This window comes from Oncorhynchus keta, chromosome 35, assembly GCF_023373465.1.
Source record: "Oncorhynchus keta strain PuntledgeMale-10-30-2019 chromosome 35, Oket_V2, whole genome shotgun sequence".
NCBI lineage: Eukaryota > Metazoa > Chordata > Actinopteri > Salmoniformes > Salmonidae > Oncorhynchus > Oncorhynchus keta.
Genome location: NC_068455.1, coordinates 25,122,378 through 25,147,234, shown reverse-complemented (window position 1 = coordinate 25,147,234; position 24,857 = coordinate 25,122,378). Strand labels below are relative to the sequence as shown.

Genomic DNA, 24,857 nt, shown 5'->3' with positions numbered 1-24,857 from the left:
TCCAAGGGTTCACATACTTTTCCCACCCTGCACTGTGTGTGTTCAGTAAAGACATGAAAACGTATTGTTTATTAGTTTAAGCAGACTGTTTGTTGTGACCTAGATGATCAGATCAAATTTTATGACAAATATATGCAGAAATCCAGGTATTTCCAAAGGTTTCACATACTTTTTCTTGCCATTGTATGCACCAGTTTCAACTGTTCTGCCTGTGATTATTATTATTTGACCATGCTGGTCATTTATGAACATCTTGGCCATGTTCTGTTATCTCCACCCGGCACAGCCAGAAGAGGACTGGCCACCCCACATAGCCTGGTTTCTTCCTAGGTTTTGGCCTTTCTAGGGAGTTTTTCCTAGCCACCGTGCTTCTACACCTGCATTGCTTGCTGTTTGGGGTTTTAGGCTGGGTTTCTTTACAGCATTTTGAGATATCAGCTGATGTACGAAGGGCTATATAAATAAATTTGATTTGATGGTCATCTTATTTCTGATGTTTATCATAGAAAGAATGTAGCCAGCTACATTTCCTAATGTTTTGTTTCAAGTTAACCTTGCATTTTACTAGAGAAAAGTAGGCTGGCTACACTGAGAAAAGTGCCAGTAGCTACACATCAGTCAGAGTTCTGTCTGCTAATAGAATGCCAGTTTGTGAATTCTCCTCCGAGTGAAGAAGTGCAACTTAAGCACAGTAGTAGTTTGATGCCGAGCAGAAATTACAATGGGAAGCAATTTAGATCTGTGTTTACAAAACGCAGCAAGAGATTTCTTATGCGTTTTTATACATTTTTTCCCAGAAAGAAAAATTAAGAATTCTAGTTTAACTTGCTAGTTATCTAAATCAGTTACTGAATAAGGTGATTGGGCACCATATTGTTTAAGCTTTCTGCTGTGTTTGAGAAGTCTAAGCCCTTTGGATGAGTTAAATGTGCCATCTTTTTATTTCCTTGTATTTTTTTTCTCCTATCTGTTCTTGTTTTTCTGCTCCTCCCCCATATTTACTGAGCAGAGCAGGCAGGTCTGTTACCCTAGTGACTCCAGACTTCACACAGACACAGCGTGTACACATGCTGCTTCAGAGCCAGTGCTGTTCTTCCTTCAGACAAGCATGCTTTATTCATTTGCACAATGTCTCTCGTTCACATTCGTTTGTAAATGTCCAAACTTAACAAAAATTACAATCAGTAGCTCCTAACTATATATGTATAACTTGAGCTGGATTGCCTGTATTTGCGATTCATTATTTTGCAGCAGCCGCCATAGAAATTCGCTATTACTTATGCAAATTTTGTTAGGATTCTGGTAAGATGCCCAATGGTCTTTTTTGCGTTTGTTTTTGCGCCTCCTAAGCCACTAATACTGTAAATCCCGGGATGAGAGAAGGATGGTGTGACGATATAAATCTTGATACCGCCCAACTTTAAAACGGTTAACTGGCGAACTGAATCTATGGAATACATGTCTTGAAGCACTTGTGGAAACCTTTTTTTTTTTTTTACCCTTTTTTTTCCTCCCCAATTTCGTGGTATCCTCTTGGTAGTCTTGTCTCATTGCGGCAACTCCCGTACGGACTCGGGAGAGGCGAAGATCGAGAGCCATACATCCTCTGAAATACAACCCAACCTCGCCGCACTGCTTCTTGACACAATGCACATACAACCCAGAAGCTAGCCGCACCAATGTGTTGGAGGAAACACCGTACACCTGGCGACCTGGTCAGTGTGCACTGCGCCCGGCCCGCCACAGGAGTCGCGAGTGCGCGATGAGACAAGGATATCCCTGCCGGCCAAACCCTTCCTAACCCGGACGACACTGGGCCAATTGTGCGTCGCCCCATGGGCCTCCCTGTCGCGGCCGGCTGCGACAGAGCCTGGGCTGGAACCTAGAGTCTCTGGTGGCACAGCTAGCACTGGGATACCCAGGAGGCCTGGAAACCTTGTTTCGCAGGGCTTGTTGGCCCCTCCAAAACCAAATAACCCAGTGTGTTGCAATTTACTGGTCATTAGTTCATGCAGATGTGCATGTTTGTCATGCATAGGTGTAATAGGTGGCAGGGAAGTCAGGCGCAGGAGAGTCAAATGGAGTGTAAAATGGAGTCTTTTAATAAAGTCCACAGAGTATGCTCCATAACACTAAACGTACATAAACAAACAAACATGGGTACGAGGACCCGACGCTCACCTAATACAACAAACACACTACACTGACAATAAAACAATCTCTGACAAAGACATGAGGGGAAACAGAGGGTTAAATACACAACAGGTAATGAATGGGATAGAAAACAGGTGTGTGGGAAGACAAGACAAAACCAATGGAAAATGAAAAAAGGATCAATGATGGCTACAAGACCGGTGACGTCGAACGCTGAGCACCGCCCGAACAAGGAGAGGCAACGACTTCGGCAGAAGTCGTGACAATGTTACTGTATCCTTGCCAACCCACAATATTAGAATGTCACCACTTAAAGCCTAGCGTATTGGATTTGGTAAAATATAAAAAACAATGCTCAATTTTAAGTCAAATTATTATGTAGCAAGTCTACATAGATGGATACAAAATAATTTCCGTCTGAAAATCCTTGTTTGCCTAGTTCCATAGTGACCATAGTCTTATGCCACGATTTTGGTGTCTCAATGTCCAAGTTGTGGGGGAATTCTTAGGTCTTGTCGGACATCTTGACTCGTTCATTATGACAGGGTCTAGGTCTACCGCTTTTAAGTGCCACTACGTGCAGTCTTAGGCTCCGTCAAAGTTCTGGTATTGTCAATTTTTTGGTCTTTATCGTGTAGTGTGTGGCTGGTGTTACGAGTCAATCCTGGTGACTGACCAATAGGAACTTGGCCTTCTTGAGTATGCACACAATAATACGATTATTGTGACTAGTCAGATTAATATAAATTCGATTTAAACATTTACATGCTTTGCAAGAACAATTTCTCTAATCTTGTTTACTAGACACATCTGAAATCAGGCTACCTGATAGGAGTTTGATCAATGCACAAAATCGTCAAAGTATTCTACCACAGCGACCGTGTTATTTTGTAGAAGCCTATTTGATTCTGAATTCAGACATTTTTATACGTGAAACTATTTCTAAGAGGCATACTTTTAGTTTTTCCAAACTCACTTCAACCGCTCATAAGCGTAGAGTGAGGCTTGTTCTGCTGGTGCTAGCACATGCACAGATCAAATGCAGCCTGCAGTTGATGTCGTCTACGTTTGCTGATGAAGCCTCATAAGCCAATCGCAGAATTCGGCGACAGAACTGAATCAAATTGTACAATCTGGCCAAGTTGATATCAATATTTTTATTTGGTGGCGTGATAATCTTAAAAGACTGAATGCGACATACAGTCTGTAAAGGCCTTGAGCTGGAGTTTGTATTTGAGCCAAAGGTGGAAAAAGCCCTTTGGAAAACAATGCATTTAGGATTTATCTGCAATGAGCAATTACCACCCATCTCTGTAGTGCGGAGTCTGTCTGAGGCTGCTGCCTCAACCTCATTCACCTCAGATCTTGCTTTCCTTAATACTACTCCTTATAGCATCACTGTTCACCAACCCAAATAACTACAAATGCACACCACACTCCCATGAAGTAGTTTATTGTATAATTTAGGCTACTGGAGTACACCACAACATTTTGCCTAATCATCTCCAATAACCTATCTATTAATTTACACATGGTGTATACATCATCATTGGTTCTGCATATTCATGCAGAACCAAAACAGCTAGGGCCATTTTAGGTGATCCATTGCTTGAATAATTAGCTTATGTCAGCAGGTTTGGATACTTGTTAGTTTTAAAGGGAAAGATCCATAGACGCTATGTAAACACTGCTTGTAATATTCATATGTGTCTTAACTGTAGGCTAAAACTAATGGCAGCTCTTCTGCAGACCATTTAGAAAGTTCTGTTGACTGTTGTTTTTCTGGTTATTCATTCAGCCCGGCCTTGTCTAGCCTACTGCTCCCTCTCCAAAGTGGTTTATTGTCACAGGGTGCCAGGCTATAAAGAATGAGATCATTTTGGGGGCTTTCTGCTGTGTGATTCATGGCTTCCCCATGTCTGGCTGGCATCATGCAGCCCTCATCTCAACTGCAGCTGAGTCACCCAGTAAAATGGATTAATCCTCCTGTCCGTCCTCGCTGTGCAGAGAGGGGAGAGGTTTATGTGCTTCTGTTCAGTGTACTGTGGCAGAGATATGCCATAACAAAATTAGTTGCAGTGGCAGCTCTAAAGTATACAGGCTTCAGTAATTGAAGAAAACCTTTAAGGAAATGTAGCATTTTATGTCCTTAGATTGGTGTTCCACAAGGGATTTGGCCCAACAAGTGGATTGTTGCCAAAGAAGAATCCTTCTGTATTGTTTCCAAATGGACTCAGCAGCCCAGTCTATGATGTTGCTTGTTTATTTGCGAGCTCAGGAGGAAAAGGTGTGTGAAACAGAACTACTGTGCATACATGACAGTATGTATGGCTACAAAAGGTCTTCAAGTCACATAGATGTGTTCAGAGTTCAAAGCAACCATGTTCTGTATTATTCACATCATTCTTCTGCTTTAAAATATATCCCCAAGTGTGTCAGTGAGATCTTTTCACAGCATGTCTACTTCCCAAAATAAGACGGGTAGCTTTTGTCAACATCTAAACAGTACACATTATAAACCAATATAGAGACCTAAGCTAATCATAATTTACTGAGGATGAGTGGTTTTTTCTTTGGTTTTGGCATCTTTACCATCACCCTGTTCCCCTGAGGTAAATGCTGATGCATCATTAGCTGGCACTGACAGCCCCAAGCCAGTAGGGTAGATGGTGCGGTCACTCTATAATTTTATGTGGGGTAACAAGCACCATCTGTGTTGATGAGGGATCGCGCTTCAAAGTGTTACTGTTGTCTCACTCTTAACCCTTTACACTCGTGGGAATTGGCTATATGTATAGGGATACATTTGAATGTTTCTTACAGAAGAAATATGAAAACATACACATAAGCATGGTAACAATTGAAAGGGAACAGTTTGGCGATTATGGCAAAATTATTATTCCAAAGTTTGGGACACAACCGTTCACCTGACACGACTGGATCCAAAAAAGAAAATGTGGGGTAGGTGCAACATAAGACAACACAACGACAAGTGTTTGAATGAGAGGACTAACTGGTGACCACACACGCACAGTTCCTAAGTCGTTTCAATGCACATTTATGACTCACCATGGTGCTTTTTGTTATCTCTCCTAGCTGTGCAGTCGAGGAACCAGAGCAAGCACACATGTAGTTGTTTTGATTGGAACATAGCACTTCATCCCCACCATCATACAATTACTGTTGTTGTTTACGCAATCTAAAAATTGCCCATTTATAAATCGCAATCTGGGCAGGTGGGCATCATTTGAAAGCATGTTCTTCTATTGCCCACATTAATAAGGTATGAAATACAATCTTAGTGTTCGGCTTTCACAGGGAAATTTCGACAAATGGATCACAATTATTGTGAGCATAGAAAAGTGGATTCAGATGCGTGTTTTGCTACTAATTTTCGTCAGAATAGACAAACATATGTTCATTCTGTTCAGATCAACCCAGGGTGTGATGCCATGTCATCTTGTAACTGTACATCAAACATTGTGATCAGAGGCACTGACACTGTATATAACATGAGTTTCATGATATGGAAATGTGAAGTGAAACCTTGGTTGAGGGGGACCCCAAAATTTCTATACAAAACTTATGGGCTCATATGAAAGAGGTCAAATAAATTACATCTGGGGTCAAAGGTTAAAACAGATGCGTTCTGTGTATCAAGGCTCATGTTCAACACCTGTGTAAGAGCTAAAATAATACCTGCAATGCAGATAGCTAAGAAAGAGTATCCTAAAAAGAAACTTGAAGCCTGTGGAAGATAGCAGTCTTACAGGAGTTTTTTAAAGGCCCAGTGCAGTCCAAATATTTTTTCCTGTGTTTTATATCATACAGCTCATGAAGCTAACACTGTCAGTGTGCATTTGTTTTCAGTGTTATTTCCTGATAGTTGCTTGTTGGAAATACAATCCTTGGAATATACCAGAGGCCACCAAAATATAGCTTGTTTGGCAAAAATATCTTCACCCAGGGGAGCCTTACTGGTTACTTTTTCTTCTGGCTGGCTACTCTGAGTTTTTGGAAAACACTGCTTGTCATTGCCCAAATCTATTGTGCACTGCATGTTTTTTACCCTGTAAACTACTACTACTAGTTTGATTGTTGTAGCCAGCAATTGCCCCATTCACAATCACCCATATTAGCAAACTTATTTCATTTCAAATTTCTCTAGGATAGGCTACTCAACAAAAAACGCCTGCGATAAGTGATCGGTATGTTTGGTGTCTATAATTGTCACTTTATCGTCCCAGCTGTACCCTGACCCAAACTATTCAGTTAAGATTTGTAGTGTTACTCACCTTGCGTGTTTGTAAATATGGGACTAGGTATGAAATAGTGATAGTTCTCACTATTCCAGATAAATCTATGCCACCTCTGTTTGCAGTGAACACTCATCACTTATTTATTTCTCACCGCAGGCCTAGATCCATCAATACATCTGTAGCATGGAGAACGTTTACACTTTTTTTACATTTTTATTTTCTTTTTTACATTGTGCTGTCACCATTGTGTAAACCGTCAGTTACTGTAAGAAATCACATGGAACACATTTCTTAACATTAAGAAAAATCCCAAAAGGAAAACCAGTCTTCCCCCCTCTGAATGTCCTTGAGTGGCACAGACAGACCCCGGGCTTGAACCCAGTCAAACATCTCTGGAGAGACCTGAAAAACACCCCCGATCCAACCTGACAGAGCTTGAGAGGATCTGCAGAGAAGAATGGGAGAAACTCCCCAAATACAGGTGTGCCAAGCTTGTGGCGTCATACCCAAGAAGACTCTAGGCTGTAATCGCTGCCAAAGGTGCTTTCGCAAAATACTTCGTAAACGGTCTGAATACTTATAAAAAAATGATAATAAATCAGCAAACTTTTCTAAAAACCTGTTTTTGCTTTGTCGTTATGGGTTTTTTGTGTAGATTGATGAGAAGGAAAACAAACAGTTGAATACATTTTAGAATAAGGTTGTAATGTAACAAAATGTAGAAAAAGTCAAGGGGTCTGTATCACTTCATTGCCCGGTGCTAGCGGTCACAGCCTACATTTTGTATGTAATAACCATTTATCTGCATTGTGAAATGACATGGATTTATTTATCGTTTTAATGGTAAACCGGTTTTAAAAAATGGCAGTTTAAATGTTAAGCAAAATGTTCCATTTGTTGCATTTCTATCACAAACCTGTTGTGGAACATTTCAACTTAGGCCTACACTATCTTCTGCATATTGCAACCGTTTTGAGCAATGTGTTCCCTGCCATATGCTAGCCCACTGAAAAATCTCTATTCTTTTTGGAATAAATCCTATTTTCCATCATTTAAAATTCTCATTCCTCTGAAAGGCAACTGTTTTGAAGCTCTCAACATCCTGTCTGCACTCTACTCTGTTAGAGGCACCCCCTCTATATATATATATATATATATATATATATATATATATATATATATACACACACACACACACACACACACACACACTCACCCATACTCTAGTTGAGCTAAAGAGTAGCTGTTAATTCCTGTGTTGGGCGTTCTCTAAGGAATATGAATGGAAGATAAGCCCCAGGAATGTGACTCCCCCTCTTATCACCGTCGCGTTGGCTCGATCCACAAACTGCCAACTGAAAACAACACTGGACACGGCCCAGAGAGCGAGAATCCCAACATCTTGGCGTCCCAGCAGGCAGCGTACGCTCCCATTGTGGGTTGATTAGCTCACACTTGCATCCAGCACTTCAGATCCTTCCCGTTTCTGAAGGTTTCTTCAATGGGCTGTTTAACCCTAACCTTTCTACATTTACTATACATTTCTGAGCAAAGTAGCTGTAACAGCTTTCCTTTTCTCTCTATACATAAGATTACACTTGGAATGGAATGAGTTGTTTCTATCAGTGTTGGGCAATTATATAAGATGCTGAACTCATTCAACTGGCTTTGAGTGGCAGAAAGTCCTGTGCTGTCATTGTGACGCTCTCTCCTTAGCCTGGCTGTTGTGCCTGGTTTATATTGGCCTGTGTGAAGAAGGAAACGGGGAAAAGGTTAGAGGGGAGTGCGTAAAGTCTTGGCTGTGGCGCTAAGTCAAATCCCACTTTCTGAAGTGGCCTCTGGAGAGTTTGTGAGCAGATTTCGCATTAACACGTTGGGCGAGAGTAAAGACTGTGCTCTGCACTGCTCCCTCCTTTCACTGCTTAGCAAGGTACAGTGAATGAAGTGTTGCTGGGAAAGGGGGTGATTGGCACTGGAAAATGTGGTGACAGACCGGGCTACAGCGTGAGTGTCATTTTCACCATAGCCAACCAGTGCCGGGACATGAGGCTGATGTAATTCAAAACATCAGACGGTCAATTCACCGCCATTCCTGAAAAGTGAAATCCACCCCTCCTATCCCTCAAGTCTTCCATCCCTCACGCTTCAGTCTCCCACCGGAAGCAGGATATGGACTCCCCACTGTCTGTCGACAGCTTGGAGAGACACAGGGGGAACCTTCTATCTCAGCTGGAGGACTGTAGTGGACTCCCAGGATTTCAGCTATTGGAGAGATTCACTGCTAGGAAGCTCTAACTTTTTTTCTCTCGCTTTCTCTGACTCTCTACCCCTGTCTTAGTGACTTTTTGCATTCAGGTTTCCTATAGTCTTCATATGATTGAGGCCTACTCAAAAGAAATCAAGGTTTTCATAGGTTTTATTCATTTGAGAAGAGGAGTAATGAAGAGCATTGTCCTCACTTCAATTGATTGAATTACTGATCCAGCATCTTGTATCAGAAGAATTCTTTGTACAGAGATTGGTAGTGCACCAGTGGACTGAGATGGCGGTAGAACAAAGCTGTTTCTGTTTTTTTATAGGAAGCTGAACAAGAAAAAACAACTTTCTGCACAGCCATTTCAGGGCATGAGTACACTTTTATAGGACCAGTCAAAAGGGTTTTCCTTTATTTTTCCTATTTTCTACATTGTAGAATAATAGTGAAGACATCAAAACTATGAAATAACACGCATGGAATCATGTAGTAACCAGGAAAGTGTTAAACAAATCAAAATATATTTTAGATTCTTCAAAGTAGCCACATTTAGCCTTGATGACAGCTTTGCACACTCTTGGCATTCTCTCAACCAGGTTCAGCTGGAATGCTTTTCCAACAGTCTTGAAGGAGCTCCCACATATGCTGAGCACTTGGCTGCTTTTCCTTCACTCTGCAGTACAACTCATCCCAAACCATCTCAATTGGGTTGAGGTTGGGTGATTGTGGAGGCCAGGTCATCTGATGCAGCACTCCATCATTATCCTTCTTGGTCAAATATCTCTTACACAACCTGGAGGTGTGTTTTGGGTCAGTGTCCTGTTGAAAAACAAATGATAGTCCCAATATGCGTAAACAAGTTGGGGTGGCGTATTGCTGCAGAATGCTGTGGAAGCCATGCTGGTTAAGTGTGCCTTGAATTCTAAATAAATCACAGACTGTGTCACCAGCAAAGCACCCCCACACCATCACACCTCCTCATCCATGCTTCATGGTGGGAACCACACATGCGGATATCATCCTTTCACCTACTCTTTCTCAGAGACACGGCGGTTGGAACCAAAAATCGCAAATTCTGACTCATCAGACCAAATGACAGATTTCCACCACTCTAATGTACATTGCTTGTGTTTCTTGGCCCAAGCAAGTCTCTTCTTCTTATTGGTGTCTTTTAGTAGTGGTTTCTTTGCAGCTATTCAGCCATGAAGGCCTGATTTCACGCAGTCTACTCTGAACAGTTGATGTTGAGATGTCTGTTACTTGAACTCTGAAGCATTTATTTGGGCTGCAATTTCTGAGGCTGGTAACTCTAATGAACTTATCCTCTGCAGTAGAGGTAACTCTTGGTCTTTCTTTCCTTCGCGGTCATAAGTTTCATCAAAGTGCTTGATGGTTTTTTTACACTTGAGGAGGATGGACTGTCTTTTCCTTTTGCTCATTTGAGCTGTTTATTTTTCATTTTTTATTTTACCTTTATTTAACTATTTAACTTCTTATTTTCAATGACTGCCTAGGAACAGTGGGTTAACTGCCTGTTCAGGGGCAGAACGACAGATGGGGATTAGAGCTCTAACCACTAGGCTACCCTGCCGCCTCTGTTGTTGCCATAATATGGACTTGGTCTTTTACCAAATAGGGTTATCTTTTGTATACCTTGTCTCAGACGCATTAAGAGGAAAGAAATACCACAAAAGTACTTTTAACAAGGCACACCTGTTAATTGAAATGCATTCCAGGTGATTACCTCATGAAACTGGTTGAGAGAACGCCAAAGTGTGCAAAGCGGTAATCATGTCTAAGGGTGGCTTCTTTTAAGAATCTAAAATATATTTTTTATTTGTTTAACACTTTTTGGTTAGTATGTGATTCCATAGATGTTATTTCATAGTTTTGATGTCTTCACTATTATTCTACAATGGAGAACATAGTAAAAGTAAAGGAAAAACCCTTGAATGAGTAGGTTTGTCTAGAGTCAGTAGATTTAGGGGTTGGATGTTTTAAAACATTCCAAGTAAAGACATTTTTGTTGGCTAGTTGCTCTTCAAATAAATATTTGCTTGTGTTTTGTTTACTCAGTCCCATTTTGTTAAGAGCTTTATCATCTGGTGATGTTGTCATTGAATGAGATGGATTGTTTTGCTACTATTTGTTTTTTTTTTTATGGCCAGTTGAGTCGCCGTGGTGTAAGTGAGTGTGTACTACCATAGTGTTCACTGTTACCTAACTTTACCCTGTGGATAGGAGTACCTAGAAACAGACTCTGAGCCAATGCTTAGAACTAACTCTCACCAGATGCTGCACCATTCATGATTCAGCATTTCAAATGTCTGAAACAACTATCTTTTGTGGACCAAATCATGAGGTCTCTAGACGTTTCAGAAATATTTGTCGATATGTATTGTTTTCAAGAACGCCCAGAATATTTTCCTGGCCACATACAGTAGCCTGTTTTTGAAAGCTGGACTGTTGAGGACAAAGACTGATAGCTGTTCAGTGTTTTACAGCGCTCGGCTAGGTTTGGGCTCCGCCAAGACTAATTAATAGTAGGGGAAACACTAACAGCTTTTTCAAGTTTAAAGTATAAGCAGACTTGTATAAGCAGACTTATGTATAGCAAGGTTAATCGTCAAATACTGCGGGCTATGTTTCTGTGAAACTATAGTTTCCGTGCTTCTCCTCAACAGCCAATTACTTTTTTGAATCTCACTGCACTGTGAAAAACAAGTATATTTGGCCTGCTTATTGGCAATCCAAATCGATGAGGGCATTGTTTTTCAGTGTGCTGTTCCTCTGTAATTCATTCAGCATTTGTCGTGAGTGACAGATTGGTGTATCACCACCGCTCTGTCTGTGGTTGAGACAATGATTAAACTCCATCCATAGTTCTCCGGAGAGCATTTGGACCCAATAAAACACTATTGTTTATAACCACATCCTGCATTTATTGCAGCCACAATTGCACTGCCTCAGCACTGCTTTCTCTGACACTATCAGCAAAGCACACAGTGTTTGGAACCTGGGTGTTCCGATTCCATTGTCTGAGGAATTGTCCGTGCATAATGTGAACAAAGTAACATTTGAAAAGATGTTTGCAATAACGGAAAATGTAATGGCTGTTCGCTTTGAGATTTATTTTTATTTTTTAAGTTTCTAACTGAAGTCATTTACATTTTGCAGCAGATCTGGGAAGGAATATTGCCTGCGTAGTAAAAGAGATGTAATTTTTTTTTTTACTTAACCTTTATTTAACTAGGCAAGTCAGTTAAGAACAAATTCTCATTTACAATGACGGCCTAGGAACAGTGGGTTAACTGATTTGTTCAGGGGCAGAACGGCAGATTTTTACCTTGTCAGCTCAGGGATTCGATCAAGCAACCTTTCGGTTACTGGCCCAACGCTCTAACCACTAGGCTACCTGCCACCATTATTTGCCCCACACAGAGATGACAGTGCATTTTTGATATTGGAGGCAGTTGCTCACTGTGGCATTACATTATTTTATGGGGCCGTTTCTTTTGGAGAGTATACTGTTTCTGAAATGAGATTGCAGTGGAGGGGACTGTAAAGCACAGAGCAGTCAGTAGATGTCAGGGCTATTTTGCTTTTATTTCTTCCGGGACTAATGTCTCACTGCTTTCTCAATGTGATTTATGGGTGCATGTGATTTCTCCTGATATGTAACAAAGACATTGAGTATGTTTACATGTTCACTAATAATTAAACTGATTATGGCAGTAGTCAGATTATGCAATAGTTATGTAAATAACTTTACTCTGCTTTTCTTAATCGGCTCAATGTCAAAATTGACGTAAGCATACGCCAATTAAAATGCCTGAGTTTCTCAGTAATCTTTTGAATTATTAGGACATCTAAACACCCTTAATCAGGGTTCCAGCTGTGTATTTGATCTGCACATGTGCTAGCACCAGCTGAGCGAGCCTCCCTCTTTAGTGTGAGTGAAGTGTGTCCGGAAAAACTGAATATATATGCATCTTAGAAGTAGTTCTCTTTCAAGTATTCGTTTCGGTATTTCACTATTGGAATATGTCCTCAGCGTATTCGTCAGAAGCCTTTATTACACTAGCCATGATTGGCTGGACGTGGAGACGTGTGTCGGAGAAGGGTGTCCCTTCAACCGTATAAACGGTACAACGCGGCATCTCTGAGTCATTCAAACACCTCTTCTCGACTTTTCATCAGAAAGCTTGCCTCGACACTACTGCATTTTCCAGAACTAGCTAAACTGTCCACAGGCGTGAGCTTAAAACTCACTCGCCAGGCCCTATTCTCTGGACTGTGCAGTGGTGACAATTTTCCTTTTCCTTCACCATAGTTAGAGGAAAAGTATTTGAGGGAGGAACAGGTACAGCTGTGACACGGCTAACTTGTTCACGACCTAGTTAGCTGTATCCAAACAGTGATTAGTTGTTAGCAAGCTAGCTAGCTTTTTTGGTTTTACTTCAAGAAAAGCTTTTACTAGCTACACCAATCTATCCTTTCTAATCTGTTGTTTCGGAAACGGTATCCAGCCATCACACCAAGTGCCACTGTCGGAGATAGCTAGCGATTAGTGGGTTATCGGACCATTCTAGTTTTTTTCTGGCAGCTAAAAGCATAGCATCCAAGCTATGGTGACAAAAGCATCTGTGAAGAATCTGCTCCTGTGGAAACACGATATCGGCCAAAGACACCCACTCGGTGTGCTGCAACATGCCCAGGAAGCCTCCGGTGGCTCCTGTCCACATTGTGCCCTCTTCAAAGGGAAGCACGCCAAGCTAGCCTGAGTCAACATGATGCTAACATGGGGGACCAGCATCCCCGATGTGTCACCAGAGGCAATGGATATCCCCACAGGGAATCGTGGAGCGATGGCTAGCGCTAGCTGGGGCAACCAGCTCGACGCCATTGCCCCGCCGTTGGAGGACTTCAGCAACGACCTCGCGGCCTCTCTGTCGGGATTCCTGATTGGAGACGATAATGACTCCACAGAGATTTCCGACAGCCTCCTTTCGGAATCATCGAAATGGAAAAGAAGACTCCTTCATCCCCTCAGGCCAGGCCACCAAGCCTCCTGTCAGGGAATCTGAAACCGGACAGGGAGGTGAGGTGCCATCCCCACCAGTTCTCGGTGTGGACCTGCAGGATGTGTGCAAACGCGCTGTGAATAAACTGGTGATTCCCTGGCCCAATGCAGTAGCAGAGACCAACACATCCCGATATGAGGGTAAGAGGCTACCCAAAGCCAAACATGCAGCCAGGCAATTACTACCAGTCTTCCCAGAATGTCTGGAGGAGGTTACCTGTAACTGGAGTACACCTTTCTTCTCAGAGAACACTGTCCATGGTGGGTGAGTATTGGACTGCTTTGACATGACAGGGATTGGGCTGGCCCACATGCCCCCATTGAACCGCTGGTGGCTTCCCATCTACACCCCAGCCAGAAGTCCTCCATGATCTTGACTCTCCCCAGCTTACCAACCAAGTACGAGTGCTTCCAGTCCTCTGTGACAGAGAAGGACTACAGGTCGGTCGCCACAGCAGTGAGGGCTCTCAGCACCGCCTCCATGCTCTCTGTATACCAGGCTGAGCTACAGGAGGAGCTAGCGGTCACACTGGACCCGGGACTGTGGGATGAGATCTGTATTGCCACAGACCTCAACCTGTATCTGCTTAAAGCCGCTGTCCAGGCGTCAGGAAGAGCGATGGGGCTCATGATATCCCAGGTTGAGCCATCAAGCCCTCTCCTATCTACAGTGTCCGATAGTGAGAAGCTGAAGGTTCTGGATGCTCCAGTAGACCCTAAAGGCCTTTTCGGTCCCACTGTTGAGATGATGCAGAAATGGTGCGAGGAGAAAAAGTAGGAGGGTGAAGCTCAGTGCCTCCCATGTACCTCGCCGCACCTTCGCCCAGGCTGCAGCAGGTCAACCCTTCTCGACCTTTAAGATCCCCAGACACCCAGCCCCCCAGGCTGTGAGCCCAGGGCTGCAAAGAATATTGGGCCCTAAGGGGCCCTGGTCTAAGAAGCCTCCCTTCCCACCCATGGCACCTGCCCCTAACCCCACCAAAGGGATAAGGAGAAAGAAGCGGATGGCTTAGTGATGTCCCCATCGCCAGAGAGGTGAGAACGGCCTCCCCCAAGCCCAGTTCTATCTCCTCTGCTGAGCCTGTTCCATGGTGAAAGTTCCCAGTTCTTCCGGCGTACCTGGTCCAAGTTGGTGTGTCACAGGGTACAGCCCAAAGATAAGAGATCATGTTCAGGCCCCCCTTCTACAAGGCCCCCCTCTTGTCTCACAAACACTCCCCAATGTCACTTCACACTAAGAAAGTACACGTTCAGAATGTTGAAACACACTGCTCTGCTACATTCTGTGCACCCAGGTGATTGGTCCGTATACATCGACATCAAGAACGCTTACTTTCACATCTCAAATTACCCTCACAGGAAATGTATCAGATTCAATAATCAAAGCATAATCTATCCGAGCAGCTAACCGATCGCTGCAGCTGTACATAGTCTATTGGTAAATAGCCCACCCATTTTCACCTACCTCATTCCCATACTGTTTTTATACTGTTTTTTATTTATGTACTTTTCTGCTCTTTTGCACACCAATGTCTCTACCTGTACATGACCATCTGATCATTTATCACTCCAGTGTTAATCTGCAAAATTGTATTATTCGCCTACCTCCTCATGCCTTTTGCACACATTGTATATAGACTGCCCATTTTTTTCTACTGTGTTATTGACTTGTTAATTGTTTATTCCATGTGTAACTCTGTGTTGTCTGTTCACATTGCTATGCTTTATCTTGGCCAGGTCGCAGTTGCAAATGAGAACTTGTTCTCAACTAGCCTACCTGGTTAAATAAAGGTGAAAAAATAAAAAATAATTAAAAAAATAAAAAGTTTCTGGTACTCCCTTTCGGCCTCTCACTGTCACCTCGTGTTTTTATGAAGTGTACCGATGCATTCGGCCGATGACGTACATAGACGATTGGCTGCTGTGCGCTCAATCGAGAGGAGGTCCTAGAACACAGTCAGCTACTATTGGAACGCCTGACATTTCTAGGTTTCAGAATAAACACAGTAAAGAGTGTTCTGATTCCCACGCAGACCATCTCTTTCCTAGTTTTAGTATTAGATTCGGTATCATTCAAAGCTCGCCTTTCAGTGGAATGTATAAGAACATTCCAAGATGGCCTAGCACTGTTTCACAGAGGGAACCTGGTCTCATTCAAAACATGCCTGAGGCTGCTAGGTTTGATGGCATCGACTTTAGCAGTCATTCCATTAGGATGTTTGAATATGAGAGGGTTTCAACGCTGGGTCTCTTCTCTAGGTCTGAGCCTAATACGTCACAAACATCACCTTGTACAGATCTCCATAGACTGCATGGTAGCACTGCACTCCTGGAGACACCAGACATTTCTGTCACAGGGTGCCCAGATGGGCACTGTTTTATCCAGAAAAGTAGTCACGACGCACTCATCTCTCTCGGGTTGGGGTGTGACTCATGAGGGCAGAACAGTCAACGGGGTGTGGGGACCCCATCTCCGATCTACTCACACAAACTGCCTGGAGCTCCTTAGTGTCCTTAGCATTAAAGTTGTTCCTCCCATGTCTGGAGGTGCGTCATGTTCTAGTCAGAACAGACAATACCACTGTTGTGGAGTACATAAACAGACAAGAGGGACTGCTATCCCCTCACTTACACACACGGGCACACATACTGATTATGTGGAGCAGTGTGCATCTCCAGTCACTGAGAGCTACTAGGGGGGTGTTGCCCCACTGTCGTGCTCCCAAAACCCACATGACAAACCGAAATAGAAATACTTTAATAATAGAAAAAGCCTTTCCTTTTTCCCTTGTTGCCCAATGGTTCAACTTGAACACTGCCGAGCTTCCTCCAAAATGTAATTTCCCTTTATAATTGTAAATGGCGCATATTTGAGGAATGGTGCACTAAATCACAGAGTGCCGTTCCAGTGCTCTGTCCCTGTAATCCTGTCGTTTCTACAGGAATTAGTAGAAAAAGGAAATGCTTTTTCTATTATTAAAGTATATCTTGTATCTATTTCGGTTTGTCATGTGGGTTTTGGGAGCACGACAGTGGGGCAACACCCCCTTGTTGCCCATTTTATGAAGGGGACACGTCGTTTGCTTCCCAGTATCCAAACAGCTTGCCCCGTCATGGGATTTATCAATTGTTTTGGATGCTCTATGCCAACAGTCTTTTGAGCCCCTGGAGTAAGTGTCATTCACGCACTGTCAGTGCACTCGTCATGTGCACCATTTGCACCTGGTAACAATAGGGTATCATTGCGGCCTAACCCCGCCTTTACCCCTAAGATTATTAACCCATCTTTGAAATGTGTCTTACCCTTGAACTGGTAGCTTTTTATCCCCCAGTGTTTTCTTCGCCGGTACATCATCGGTTGCATATGTTGTGCCCAGTACGCGCTCTGCGCTTCTACATGGATAGGACTAAGGGATTTCGAAAATGTGATCAGTTGTTTGTTTCCTGGGCGAAACCACACACAGGTAAAGCGCTCACTAAACAATGCCTCTCCCACTGGATAGTGGGGGCTATCGCTTTTGCCAACACAAGTAAGGGTTTTCAGTCTCCTGCTGGTTACGGGCTCATTCCACTAGAGGAATGGCTACGTCCTAGGCTTTATTTAAGGGCATATCTATCCAGCGAGTTGGGCTTCGCCTCATACATTTGCAAAGTTTTATAGGCTCCATGGTGCATACTGTTTTACATGTAGGATCTTCTGCGAGTAAGGCCCATTTGTGTGATATATCGCACAGGGCAGCTTGTCTGGCAATGTGGGACTCAGTATATCCCATAAGTGAAATACCGAAACAAATACTTGTAAGAGAACTTTAGGGTACAACCGTAACCCCGGTTCTCTGATGGTATGAGTGAGGTATTTCACCAGACCACCCCCTCCTTGCATGAGCGAGAAAGATGTGTTGCTTATTTTTGAATGCTGCGATGCTGCGTTGGACCTTATTATAGGGTAGGAGGGACACCCTTCCCAGATGCACACGTCTCTCCATGTCCAGCCAAATACTCTGGCGAATACGCTGACGAATACGCTAGGGGCGTATCCCATAAGTGAAATACCACTCATACTATCAGAGAACCGGGGTTACAGTCGTAACCTAAAGTTTTCACATACAAACTTTATATGTCCAAACTCAATCAAATATGCATCCCAAAAACAACATGTTCGCTGTGGGAGAACGTTTATTTTGATTGGGTATTTTCTGTGCTTATTAGAGTGCCATCAGGTAGCCTGATATCAGATGCCAATGTAAACAGGATTATTAGGGAAATCATTCTTCTTGCAAAGCATGTCAACATTTTAATCAAGCTATTAAATTAATCTGACTATCCACAATAATCACATTATAATGTGCATGTAACCGTATTGTTTCTACCAGTGTCTTTCTCACCTTCACAATAAGTATTCAGTGATATTGGCCAGACTGCTGTTGATTTTAGGCTAGAAAGTTCCTGAGAAACTTACCATTTATGTGAAAGTTTGAGCTCTGTGTGTGCGTAAGTCAAAATGAATGGCATATGCCTCAATTAATTGCACAACTCTTTTCTGAATGTCACGGATCCCTCCGGAACATTCCTTGCGCACACCTGGCCCCTATTCCCAGTGATTAGTATTTATATAAGTGTGTCCTTGGTTTACCATTGTCCTGTAGACTATTGTTACAATGTCTGTTGGTTCGTGTGAGTACCTGTGTTGTGTGTTTTGGCTTTCTTTCCATTGTGAATTTTACAGATGATTACGGGTCTCGTCCTGTGTGTTAATCATTGTGCATGTGTGTTATTTATTCAAGGTACTCCTCACTTTTGTTTGGGTTTCAACCCTGTGTTTTGTATAGTGTTTGTTTGGTTTTCGTTCCCATGCCTTTACATGGCACGCTGTAATTTGGGTGTAATAAAAACTATTACGCATTCCTGCGCCTGTCTCCCGACCCCTCATACCAACGTGACACTGAAATGTAAAGGGCTTTAAGTTGTCTGTTGGGATTACTTACCCATTTCAGCAATGTCTAACCTCTTAACACTCACTAATGAGGTCTTATCTCTTCCCATCCACAGAGAAGAGCTAACGACCTCCCCTATCCCCCTCTCTCTACGACTTTTACCTCCTCTGAGATGAGTGCCAAGTCAGCCATCAACAAAGAGGTGTTCACACCCCACGATGAGAAGATGCTGGTGGCTGTGCAGGTGAAGAGGAGGACCAAGAAGAAGATCCCCTTCCTGGCTACTGGAGGACAGGGAGACTACATGACCTTCATCTGCCTCTCAGGTACTACAACCTCCTCTACCTTCCTCTTTCCCGTTATTCTCCTGGCATTTTCCTCTCCTCCATTCCTGCCCTATCCTTTCCTCCCCTCTGGTTTACTTCTTCTCTATTCAGTCTTCCCCTTCATGTGCCTGCTGAGTATTCTGATAACCACTGCTATGACTGGGCCTCTGGCTTCTGTGCTGACGATGACCTGCTCTAAACTGACAGGTTTCATGGCTGTTGCATGTGGTCATAATATCCCTTCAAGTGTCAAGCTTCCTGAGGGCAGTGGTGTGTTTGTGTATTTTTGTATGGATATGTTTTGCTGGCCTGAGTAGGGTGTGCTGTGCGAGGCATGCCCACAGCAGTTATCTTCACTGTCAGTCTTATTAGCCTGGAATTGATGTAACATGCTAACGACCCCAGTCACATTTCAACACACGTCCTCTTAAATTCACGATCTACAGTGGAAAGAAAAAGTGTGTGAGCCCTTTGGAAATACCTGGATTTCTGTATAAATTGTTCATAAAATTTGATCTCATCCTCATCTAGGTCACAACAATAGACAAACAGTCTGCTTAAACTAATAAAACACAAAATTGTTTTCATGTCTTTATTGAACACTGTGTAAACATTCACAGTGCAGGGTGGGAAAAGTATGTGAACCCTTGGTTTTAATAATTGGTTGACCCTACTTTGGCAGCAATAACCTCAACCAAATGTTTTCTGTAGTTGTGGATCAGACCTGCACAACAGTCAGGAGGAATTTTAGACCATTCCTCTTTACAAAACCGTTTCAGTTCAGCAATATTCTTGGGAGGTCTGGTGTAAACTGCACTCTTCAGGTCATGCCACAGCATCTCAATCGGGTTGAGGTCAGGACCCTGACTGGGCCACTCCAGAAGGCGTATTTTCTTCTGTTGAAGCCATTCTGTTCTAGATTTACTTCTGTGTTTTGGGTTGTTGTCCTGTTGCATCACCCAACTTCTGTTGCGCTCCAATTGGTGGAGAGAGAGCCTATCATTCTCCTGCAAAATGTCTTGGGAATTAATTTTTCCGTCGATGACAGCAAGCTGAGGACGCAACGTGGCTTCTTATGTGGGGTCCTCCCATGAACACTATTTTTTTTGTGTTTTATGTATTGTAGACTCAACAGAGATGTTTGCATGTTCCAGAGATTTCTGTACATTTTTAGTTGACACTAGAGGTCGACCGACTATGATTTTTCAATGCCGATACCGATTATTGGAGGACCAAGAAGCCGATACCGATTAACCATTTTTTTATAATAATATTTTTTTGTGTATTTAAAAAAAAACATTTTTTTTTGTAATAATGACATTTACAACAATACTGAATGAACACTTATTTTAACGTAATATAATACATCAATAAAATCCATTTAGCCTCAAATAAATAATGAAACATGTTCAATTTGGTTTAAATCATGCAAAAACAAAGTGTAGGAGAAATAGAAGTGCAATCAATATGTGCCATGTAAAAAAGCTAATGTTTGAGTTCCTTGCCCAGAACATGAGAACATATGAAAGTTGGCTGTTCCTTTTAACATGAGACTTCAATATTCCAAGGTAAGAGGTTATAGTTAATATAGTATTTATAGGACTATTTCTCTCTATACCATTTGTATTTCATATACCTTTGACTATTGGATGTTCTTATAGGCACTATAGTATTGCCAGTGTAACCGTGTAGCTTCCCCCCACATCAACAGCCACCCTCGAAGCAGTGTTACCCATCGCTCCACAAAAGCCGCGGCCCTTGCAGAGCAAGGGGAATAACTACTCCAAGTCTCAGAGCGAGTGACGTTTGAAATGCTATTAGCGCACACCCAGCTAACTAGCCAGCTAGCTAGCCATTTCACATCGGTTACACCAGCCATTAGGCTGATAGGCTTGAAGTCATAAAACAGCGCTGTGCTTGCGAAGAGCTGCTGGCAAACACTGTTCCTAGGCCATCATTGAAATTAAGAATGTGTTCTTAACTGACTTGCCTAGTTAAATAAAGGTATTAAAAAATCGGTGCCCAAAAATACCCATTTCCGATTGTTATGAAAAATTAATCGGCCATTCTGATTGATCGGTCGACCTCTAGTTGACACTCTGGGATTCTTCTTAACCTTATTGAGCCTTCTGCGCTGTGCTCTTGCAGTCCTCTTTGCAGGTCAGCCACTCCTAGGGAGAGTAAAAACAGTGCTGAACTTTCTCCATTTATAGACAATTAGTCTTACTGTGGACTGATGAACATCATCTCCACACATCGCGCCGACAGAAACAAACATCTTTCTGGTAATAAGAGGGGCGGGGGCATATACCTTATGGCTAACGAGACATGGTGTGATGAAAGAAACATACAGGAACTCAAATCCTTCTGTTCACCTGATTTTAGAATTCCTCACAATCAAATGTCGACCACATTATCTACCAAGAGAATTCTCTTCGATTATAATCACAGCCGTATATATCCCCCCCCGAAAGCAGACACATCGATGGCTCTGAACGAACTTTATTTGACTCTTTGCAAACTGGAATCCATTTATCCGGAGGCTGCATTCATTGTAGCTGGGGATTTTAACAAGGCTAATCTGAAAACAAGACTCCCTAAATTTTATCAGCATATCGATTGCGCAACCAGGGGTGGAAAAACCTTGGATCATTGTTACTCTAACTTCCGCAACGCATATAAGGCCCTGCCCAGCCCTCCTTTCGGAAAAGCTGACCACGACTCCATTTTGTTGATCCCTGCCTACAGACAGAAACTAAAAAAAGAAGCTCCCACGCTGAGGTCTGTCCAATGCTGGTCCGACCAAGCTGACTCCACACTCCAAGACTGCTTCCATCACGTGAACTGGGATATGTTTCGTATTGCGTCAGATAATAACATTGACGAATACGCTGATTCGGTGTGCGAGTTCATTAGAATGTGCGTTGAAGATGTCGTTCCCATAGCAACGATTAAAACATTCCCTAACCAGAAACCATGGATTGATGGCAGCATTCGCGTGAAACTGAAAGCGCGAACCACTGCTTTTAATTAGGGCAAGGTGACTGGTAACATGACCGAATACAAACAGTGCAGCTATTCCCTCCGCAAGGCTATCAAACAAGCTAAGCGTCAGTACAGAGACAAAGTAGAATCTCAATTCAACGGCTCAGACACAAGAGGCATGTGGCAGGGTCTACAGTCAATCACGGACTACAAGAAGAAAACCAGCCCAGTCACGGACCAGGATGTCTTGCTCCCAGGCAGACTAAATGGCTTTTTTGCCCGCTTTGAGGACAATACAGTGCCACTGACACGGCCTGCAACGAAAACATGCAGACTCTCCTTCACTGCAGCCGAGGTGAGTAAGACATTTAAACGTGTCAACCCTCGCAAGGCTGCAGGCCCAGACGGCATCCCCAGCCGCGCCCTCGGAGCATGCGCAGACCAGCTGGCCGGTGTGTTTACGGACATATTCAATCAATCCCTATACCAGTCTGCTGTTCACACATGCTTCAAGAGGGCCACCATTGTTCCTGTTCCCAAGAAAGCTAAGGTAACTGAGCTAAATGACTACCGCCCCGTAGCACTCACTTCCGTCATCATGAAGTGCTTTGAGAGACTAGTCAAGGACCATATCACCTCCACCCTACCTGACACCCTCGACCCACTCCAATTTGCTTACCGCCCAAATAGGTCCACAGACGATGTAATCTCAACCACACTGCACACTGCCCTAATCTGGACAAGAGGAATACCCACGTGAGAATGCTGTTCATCGACTACAGCTCGGCATTCAACACCATAGTGCCCTCCAAGCTCGTCATCAAGCTCGAAACCCTGGGTCTCGACCCCGCCCTGTGCAACTGGGTACTGGACTTCCTGACGGGCCGCCCCCAGGTGGTGAGGGTAGGCAACAACATCTCCACCCCACTGATCCTCAACACGGGGGCACCACAAGGGTGCGTTCTGAGCCCTCTCCTGTACTCCCTGTTCACCCACGACTGCGTGGCCACGCACGCCTCCAACTCAATCATCAAGTTTGCGGACGACACAACAGTGGTATGCTTGATTACCAACAACGACGAGACGGCCTACAGGGAGGAGGTGAGGGCCCTCGGAGTGTGGTGTCAGGAAAATAACCTCACACTCAACGTCAACAAAACTAAGGAGATGATTGTGGACTTCAGGAAACAGCAGAGGGAACACCCCCCTATCCACATCGATGGAACAGTAGTGGAGAGGGTAGCAAGTTTTAAGTTCCTCGGCGTACACATCACAGACAAACTGAATTGGTCCACTCACACAGACAGCATCGTGAATAAGGCGCAATAGCGCCTCTTCAACCTCAGGAGGCTGAAGAAATTTGGCTTATCACCAAAACCACTCACAAACTTCTACAGATGCACTATCGAGAGCATCCTGGCGGGCTGTATCACCGCCTGGTACGGCAACTGCTCCGCCCACAACCGTAAGGCTCTCCAGAGGGTAGTGAGGTCTGCACAACGCATCACTGGGGGCAAACTACCTGCCCTCCAGGACACCTACACCACACGATGTTACAGGAAGGCCATAAAGATCATCAAGGACAACAACCACCCGAGCCACTGCCTGTTCACCCCGCTATCATCCAGAAGGCGAGGTCAGTACAGGTGCATCAAAGCTGGGACCGAGAGACTGAAAAACAGCTTCTATCTCAAGGCCATCAGACTGTTAAACAGCCACCACTAACATTGAGTAGCTGCTGCCAACACACTGACACTGACACTGACTCAACTCCAGCCACTTTAATAATGGGAATTGATGGGAAATGATGTAAAATATATCATTAGCTACTTTAAACAATGCTACTTTATATAATATTACATACCCTACATTATTCATCTCATATGCATACGTATATACTGTACTCCATCATCTACTGCATCCTTATGTAATACATGTATCACAAGCCACTTTAACTATGCCACTTTGTTTACATACTCATCTCATATGTATATACTGTACTCGATCCCATCTACTGTATCTTGCCTATGCTGTTCTGTACCATCACTCATTCATATCTTTATGTAAATATTCTTTATCCCCTTACACTGTGTATAAGACAGTAGTTTCGGAATTGTTAGATTACTTGTTGGTTATTATTGCATTGTCGGAACTAGAAGCACAAGCATTTCGCTACACTCGCATTAACATCTGCTAACCATGTGTATGTGACAAATAAAATTTGATTTGTTTTGTTTAGTGTCAAAGCCATTTACATGGATTACATTTGCTTTGGAATTTAATCATTTAAAAAATTGAGTTTTAAATTGTTAATGAAATATTTGTTTATCCTCTGAAATATTGCACTCTAACTCAGTCATGCATTCTAATTTAGGAGACACTGAGAATAATGGGTACAGACCACTTTCCCTTGGCTGCTGAGTGGCACTTTAACCCATTCTGTAATCCTATTTAACCATTATTTGGCAGCAAATCATGCCATCTCATGGTCTCAACTCATTTAATAAGTGCAGTGTAGGAATTAATGGATCAGTTACACACAACCTTGAAGACCAGAACTACCCTGCTGGTTTAAGTCTCTTCAGAGTGGTGTACGTGCCAACAGTTCATTCTACCTGGCATAATTGAAATCCATAAATCATCTTATTCTTTTAGCTTCAAGTGAACGGCTTTCATCATGCAGCAATATGCTGTGACAGACCATGTACTGGACTAAAGTGGTTTGTTTGTATTGATGTGTTTATGATCCAATTTTGTACATTGGTTTTATGTGAGGAAGGTTTGGAACAAGTGTGATTTTTATCAGTATTCACCACTAGACTAGATCTGCATCTCTTGCATATAGAAATGTATCTGTAATAG

The 24,857-nt window shown here is 43.1% G+C and overlaps 1 protein-coding gene across 4 annotated transcripts in view; it reads left to right on the top strand.

The window, feature by feature from the left end:
- Positions 1-24,857, top strand: part of LOC118368164 (syntaxin-binding protein 6-like) — a 124,485-nt gene that overhangs the window by 4,077 nt on the left and 95,551 nt on the right. For all 4 annotated transcript variants that reach the window (XM_035751993.2, XM_035751994.2, XM_035751995.2 and 1 more), the window contains exon 2: positions 18,800-19,010. In XM_035751993.2, coding sequence (XP_035607886.2) covers positions 18,857-19,010 — 154 coding nt within the window. In that variant the 5' untranslated portion in view covers positions 18,800-18,856. The remainder of the gene's footprint in view (positions 1-18,799; positions 19,011-24,857) is intronic.